Below are 7,389 nucleotides of genomic sequence, written 5' to 3'. Positions count from 1 at the left end.
CTAAATCCATGGCAGTCAGCAGGGTCCTGATACCGCTGGCGGTCTTGTGACGGCCGCCGGGCTGGAGACCAAAGTCTCCAGCCCAGCGGTCGTCTCCGCCCTGGTGGTATGGAGAAGTAGCGGATGACCATCATAATTCAATTTTTTTCCCGCCGGCCTGTTGGCGGTATTACCGCCACTTCTACCCCGTCCACCAGGGTCATAATGAGGGCCAAAGTCTTTAAGAATTCATATCTCCGGTTCCCCTTATCCAATTTTATTCATTTTGGTGTCAAATCGAAGATAACAAATATTTCCTATTTTAAGAACTTGGTTTGGGATTTTTACTGTTTCCAATGTTTTATTTTATTACTGGTTTGTGATATTTGAATGCTTTCCACAATTTGGGGGTCATTACGACCCCTGCGGTCGGCGATAATGTGACAGTAGGTACCGCCAACAGGCTGGTGGTACTTACCGCCACATTATGACATTGGCGGGTCGGCTGAAGCCAACCCGCCAATGTACCACTCCGACCGCCACGGCGGTAACAGCCGCTGGGCTGGAGAAATCAATCTCCAGCCCGGCGGCTGCCATTATGCTGCCTGTGGGATTATGACCCCGCCTACTGCCATGGTTTTTGTGGCGTTCATAATGCCAGGAAAACCATGGCGGTAGGTCATATCAGTGACAGGGAATTCCTTTTGTGTCACTGATAGGGGGTCCCCCCACCTCTCCAGATACCCTCCCACCCCATCTCTCCAAACCCACCCACCACCCTTCCCTACACTCACCCCCCTTCACACACACACACACACACACACACATACATACACACACCAATTCCCACATACTTACACGCATGCATACATCCAATCACACACACATCCGCACACACTTCCAATCATACACGCAGACACGCAGACACGCATTCACATTTCACAATATACACGGACTCACATGTCCGTACATGCACACAAGCATTCAACACTCAAAACACACCCGCATTTACGCACACACATATATTCACACACCCTCATACACACACAACACCTCCTCCCCTGTCGGAGACCCGACTTACCTGGATCCAGGGAGTCCTCCAGCAGGAGACGGAACGGGACACTGCTACCGCCAGCAGACCCCGCCAGCAGAACACCTCCAGGCAGTATCATGTGTCATGATAAGGCTAGCGGCAGTCTACTGGCAGGGCGCTGCTAGTTGAAGCAGCGCCACCTTACCGCCATCCACCGGTATGGCCACAGCCGGATTTCCGCCATTCTTGTGGCGGAAATCCAGCTGTGGTCATAATATGGCAGATGGTTGGTAGCCACGGCGACAGTCTTTTGGCGGCCGTCACCGCGGTGGTAGGCTGTTTTTACTGCCATTCTTAAAATTAGCACCTTTGTCTCCTAAGTTTAGCCTTGTTGCTCGTTGCCAATCTACCAAGGGTTGAGTTGCGGTTAATTTTTTGAGACATATTTGAACCTAGTGGGCTGGGGTGTGGAGTTTAATAAAATATCTACTTGCCCATGGGGCAGGATGATTCATAAATCTTCATGCCCTGTCTAAAAATCTGCATGTCCTTTTGGTGCCATGTAGCGCGGCGACAAATTATGGCAGAAATCTAATTATGTAAGAGCTCTGACAATAGCATCTCAGAATATGCCTGCTCTAATACTATAGTAGGGCTTTAATACTAGCAATTTCTTTATTTTGCCACCTTTCTGCATATCTACATACTGGGGCTGGAGGTAGCTGTAAGCAGTAGTTCAAAGGTTGGATTGCCCTTTTGAGTCCGTGCAAACCTACTAACTTGCAAGTTTGGAAATTTACTCTGAACAAGGGCAGAAGTAAAGATTCTTCCATGGCTGGGAAAAAAAGTGGTTGAAGGGAAAGTGAACTTGAACACGCTGAACAGATTTTCAGATGAGTAAATATACACATGCATCTTTGCTTGTGCTAAAATACAGTCCATAAATACTTTCTAGTAGTACGATTTTCTGGTCTACTTCTGTAAATTCTTATGAGTTTGTGAAATATGTTAATCTGCACTAATACAAAGACATATACCATGGGTGCACTTTTGTGACTTTCTTTAAGGATTGGGCCCCTAATTAGGACCGGTGTTAACCAAGGCCTTTTTTTTTTTTTTTTTATTCTTTCTCTCTCTCAAGCTCTCTCAATCCATCTATCGGCTGATTTTACTGTGAGTGATAGCAATCTGCTCATGCACAGGAAGCATAGCGGCATGCAAAGTAATTTTGTTCAGTGCCAGGAACAACTGTGTAGGTGTATATATTTTGAGACCAAAAATATTTTTGATTTTTTCCCTAATGTTTGGTACAGTGGTGAGGGTTCGGTCATTCCCACAACAATAGAGTAGGCTATGTCAAAACACGACGCATTGACAAAACCAAAAACTGGCCATCAATGTCAGAATTATTGGCTTTGCCAATGCTTGTTTATTTTCATGTTTCCCATAATCTTGTTGAAACTGGATACACTGATTTTCCATTATGAATATTTTTGGAAATACTAGCATGCATCAATGCATTTTACTAAATAATACTTCAAATAAATGGTACCTAGTATTTCACAGTAGTTTAGCAACAAAAAAAATTCCTAGTTGCTTTTTTTGTGTACATTTTATTTTGAAAGCAAAGAATCATTAATCTTGCTTTCAAGCTACTGCAAATATTTGCATTTATTGAGAGAATTCTAGGAGTTGTATACGTAGCCTCTTATTGTTAAACTTTGCAAACGTTTGTACACTTTTTTTTCTACTGTAACCACAGTCAATAGTGCGGTCTGAGCTTACATTTTACAGCACTCGTCCTAATAATGAACAGCTTTGCATTAATGAACCACAAATACAAGTTTGAACAGCATTAACATGTGGACACAAACATTTCCTTAACTGCAGACAATTCCCTTCCATGCTCCATAATGTGGTACTGTAAACTGGCAGCCAAAGGGTTTGTGCTGAAGGTGATTGGCCCTACTTATCATACTCATCAAAGTGTTGTCATTGACCTAAAAAAAAATGTCCTGGGTGTCGGGCTATAGGAATTCCAAACCACTGTTAGTGGGAGTTAGTGGCCTATTGCTAAGTGTAGGTACTTACCTGCCCTTACCAATAATCCACTTTCCAACAACTGGGCCCTGGTGAAGAGTGAACTATCAGAAAAGAGAAACTAAGGAACCTGAACCCATGCCCAACAGCCGATGACTGGGCTGCTGTCATGGCGACCTTTGTGAGAGTGGAAGACATCTACCGGTTAAGTGTGAGAAACTGGAAGCAAGAGAAAGGGTTTGAAAGTGGGGAAATTCTAAATGTTGAAGCTTGACTAAATTACTTGGTAAATGTTAATGAGTATTGTCTGTAAAATGCACCATGTCAGTCTTTTATTACACTGTCGGAGCACAACAGGCATGCAAAACAAGCATTTTCAATGCAACAGGTCTTGCATTTGCTCAAGTTAGAGCTATTAGCTTAGTAAAGCAAAAAGAAAACTGTGCGATCCTATGTAAAATGCAACACGAGCGCGCTGCCTGTAAAATAAACAGATAAATTAGTCCGGACTCCAGGCTGAAAACATGGAGCCTCGTATGTTTTTGGAACTTTACCGGTGCTGTGTAGGTGGGCTAAACACCGGAAAAGGCATGACGTATGCATGCCTTTCACAGATAAAAGCAAGCAGATTTTAAAAGGCAAGCCCACGAACCAAAATATGTGACTGACAAGACATGGGTGTGGTTTCAAGCCCAAAGAGAGATTACTGAATGGACTGAGCACTTTGTGCTCGCCCATAAAAAGGACTATCCATGAAAATGGCTAATATGAAGAGGGGACGCGAGGAGACCGGAGGAGGCAAGGGGCGGGACCTGAGCCCCGTTTTGAAAGCTGTGTGCGCGCCTGCCTTTGCGGGATGCGAGGAGACCGGAGGAGGCAAGGGGCGGGACCTGAGCCCCGTTTTGAAAGCTGTGTGCGCGCCCGCTGTCGCGGGACGCGAGGAGACCGGAAGAGGCAAGGGGCGGGACCTGAGCCCCGTTTTGAAAGCTGTGTGCGCGCCCGCCTTCGCGGGACGCGAGGAGACCGGAGGAGGCAAGGGGCGGGACCTGAGCCCCGTTTTGAAAGCTGTGTGCGCGCCCGCCGTCGCGGGACGTGAGGAGACTGGAGGAGGCAAGGGGCGGGACCTGAGCCCCGTTTAGAAAGCTGTGTGCGCGCCCGCCTTTGCGGGACGCACCCGGGCAAAGCCCGGGCCAAGGGCGGGCCCATCATCGACCGTTAGAGGCTGGGCTAGGCCACCCCTCTTTCATCTTGCCGTGAATGGTGAGTTTCCTTTTGGTAATTACCTATTGTATTAGTGCCCGGAGACTTCTCTGCCTGAAACCCTTGTTTCAAACTGTGTATCCTGCTGCTGCCCTCAGTGAGGAGTTACCGTTTGCTAAATGGGGTGGAAAAAGGGCCAGCTATCTGGAGCTATGAGTGGTGGAGGTGGCAGGCAGGGTAACGTAAATACTACTTTGGACTCCTTTCTTGCGAGAGCGGTGGGGGTCGTGACCAAGGAAATTGACTTGGCGGAGAGGAGGCTATCTATGAAGATGGAGGATTGGCGTCATGTCTCGTTAGCCAGTGATTCCCTCAGTGGCTTTGGAGGAGGAGGAGGGGGTGGTGGCCCATCATGGAGGAGAGCTGCGTGCTGCATTAGAGCGTGACCATGCAGAGAATTTAGGGGACTGTGGCGATCCAGGGCCTTCAAGAAGAAGTAAAAGGCTCTTGTTGTCTTCTCCTGTGGCCTGCTCTGTGGATAAGTGTAGCCCTCCCCCAAGGAAGAAAAAGACACTGAAGAAATCTGTCCCTAAAACGAAAGCTTCTCTTGTGGATAGTTCCAAGGAGTTATATGGTGGTACAAAATCTAGCGAGCCAATGGGCTGTGATGCAACCATTCTTTTGCTAAAGCTTAAGGAGATGATTGAGGGTATTTTGTCACCTGTGATGGCAAAATTATCGATGACAGAAAAAGCAGTTACTCGGCTAGGTGAATTAAGTAGCCAAGGGAGCCATTCTATGGGGGGTGTAAGGCCTTGTGTTGTGTATCTCATCGTAGTGTGGATGAGAATTTACAGGAGGATAATGTTGGGCCCCTGGGAAGTTTGCCTCAGCATCTCGATAACCCGTCAAGTTCTGGGGGCCAAGGTGACTGTGTTCAGTCTGTGGTGGCCCCAACTACCGCTCCACCAATGGGCAGGGGAGCCCTGAATGGTCCTAGCCACGGAAGGCAACCTGACCGTGGTTGTGTGGTGGTTGGGGGGGCTTGCCCACAGTCGGTTGGGAAGTCCAATCAGAATCCGTTGAGTAAAAAGTCTTCACTGGCCCGTCTGGATCTCCCGCCAGCATGTGCCCCTTATGTGGTAGTACTGACTAATGTCCCTGCTCTGGCCTATGGGGTAACAGAATCTATGAATCAATTAAAAAATAAAACTGGTTATTGGCTGAGCAAAAACTGCAATTTTTCATGTAAGGATCTTGAAGATGTCTTGTTTGTTCGAAGAATTGACTGGGTTGGCCGAGGAAAAAAGAAAGGGACAAGGATTGTGTTATTATAAGTGTCAGATACCCGGGCCTGGCTCAACGGCTTCTCTTTTCATATAGTCAGGACTTTTCAAGGGCAGAATCAATTGGTATGGCCCCCATGGGATATTTTTACAATCATATGCGACTGGGCGCTGATCCCTCTCCCGACTTTGGCAGGATCCCCCCCTTAGGCCAGAATGCCCTGCGGCCTATCTGCAGGAGAACAGATTACAATATAAATTCGGACTTGGCAGGGGTGGATTGACAATGCACCAAGACTGTGATTGCGTTGGATGGGGGGGCTCGAAGTGTGATCTTATTTCTTGGAATATTGCGGGGTATGACGCCAAAATATCTGACCAGGCTTGGGTTAGGTGTGTGGCTGACTATGATGTTATTATGCTACAGGAAACATGGTCTGAGGGGCTGGCTGCTTGGGATGGATATGAGAGATTTGCCATCCCGGCAGCTCAGTCCCTCGGAGGTCGTTCGAAAGGGGGCCTGGTTACCTTAATACGTTTCTCCAAGATAGTGGCTGCCTTCCAAATTAATTGTAACCATCAGGGTACATTGCCTGTTTGGGTAATTTTTTCTAATAATTTTAATGTTTTGTTGGTTAATTTGTATAATGCTGTATGGGACGGGGGTGTCAAATTGGAATTCTTTTCTCCATTCTCCAGGTGTTGAAACATAGAATGGAGGAGGTGGGTTTGGAATTTTGTGCGATTGTATCAGGAGATTTTAATGCTAATCTGGGCCACCTCTGTACAATGGTAAATCCTTTCGAGTACGACTGTGTGGACTACTCGGAGGATGATATTCAGGATGTGAGAGGTAGGGCTTTGATTAAGGAACTTAGGAAGTTGGGTCTTTTGAACTTCCGGGACACTGAAGCAATAGATTTTCACCAGCTCCCAACATTTGTGGGAAGAAGGTCTGGTACCACAATTGATTACATTTTCGTGTCTCCGTCATTGAAAGATCTGATAATTGGTGGAGAGGTGCTTGGAGAATGTATTAGTGATCATAACCCCCTCACAGTGTGCTTTAAATTTCCAGGGGCTCCAATTAAATTAGGGCGGGCGGTCCTGCAACAGTGAAGATAAGAGATCAGGGTAGGCGACTTGGTTGGAAACAGGTAGATGCCCAACAAGTTATTGATAGGGTGGTGCGGGGAAACCTACCCTTGTTTATGGATATACTTTTGAGAGAGACTCCGAGCCCAAAAGAAGTGATGGATGCAATAGCTGAAGTAAACATAGAAGTTAGAGACTGTCTATTTTCGATAGACAGTCGTCCCAACAAGCACAGAGGTGGGTGGTTTGACAAGGCCTGTTATGATGCCAGGGCAAATATGAAAACGGCCCTCAAGGAATATCCCAGAGATAGGCCAGCGGTGAAAGCAGCAAGGATTGAGTATAAAAGGGCACTGAGGGAAAGTAAGGATAGATTTAAAGCAAAGGCCTGGGTAGAGTTGGAGCGCGCCACAGTCCTGAAAGATCCTGGTCTGTTCTGAAAGGTGGTGAACAGAGGTTCTTTTGCAACAGAGACATCCGAGGGTTTGGGTTGCAATATTGCCCTGGAGATTTGGGTAAATTATTTCTGTAGAATTTTTGAGGATATCCCACTAAGAAATAACTGGGAAAAAGAGTGTGTTGTGGTTCCCAATTTAGCGATCAGGTTTTCGCTCCAGGAAGTTATTGATGCACTCCAAGGCAGTGCTAGAAACAAAGCACCAGGCCCGGACTCTATTCCCATGGATTTGTATAAATCTTGCCCTCAGTTATGGGCACCTTTCCTTTCAAATGTTCTTAATGCGGCAGTTACTGTGG

The 7,389-nt window shown here is 46.7% G+C and overlaps 1 protein-coding gene across 1 annotated transcript; it reads left to right on the top strand.

Moving 5' to 3' along the window:
• The first annotated feature begins 3,810 nt into the window (after positions 1–3,810).
• Positions 3,811–4,191, top strand: LOC138262305 (putative uncharacterized protein FLJ45355). Its single transcript, XM_069212203.1, has one exon. It carries the CDS (start codon positions 3,811–3,813, stop codon positions 4,189–4,191), a length of 381 nt encoding a protein of 126 aa, XP_069068304.1.
• Positions 4,192–7,389: the final 3,198 nt, after the last annotated feature.

Source organism: Pleurodeles waltl, chromosome 10 (assembly GCF_031143425.1).
Source record: "Pleurodeles waltl isolate 20211129_DDA chromosome 10, aPleWal1.hap1.20221129, whole genome shotgun sequence".
In the NCBI taxonomy this organism is placed as follows: Eukaryota; Metazoa; Chordata; class Amphibia; order Caudata; family Salamandridae; genus Pleurodeles; species Pleurodeles waltl.
The sequence above is the reverse complement of the archived record's forward strand: the minus strand, read 5'-3'. Positions and strand labels throughout refer to the sequence as shown.

Excerpts from the sequence above, each read along its gene's own strand:
- LOC138262305 (XM_069212203.1), top strand. The coding sequence starts at position 3,811 with ATGGCTAATATGAAGAGGGGACGCGAGGAGACCGGAGGAGGCAAGGGG.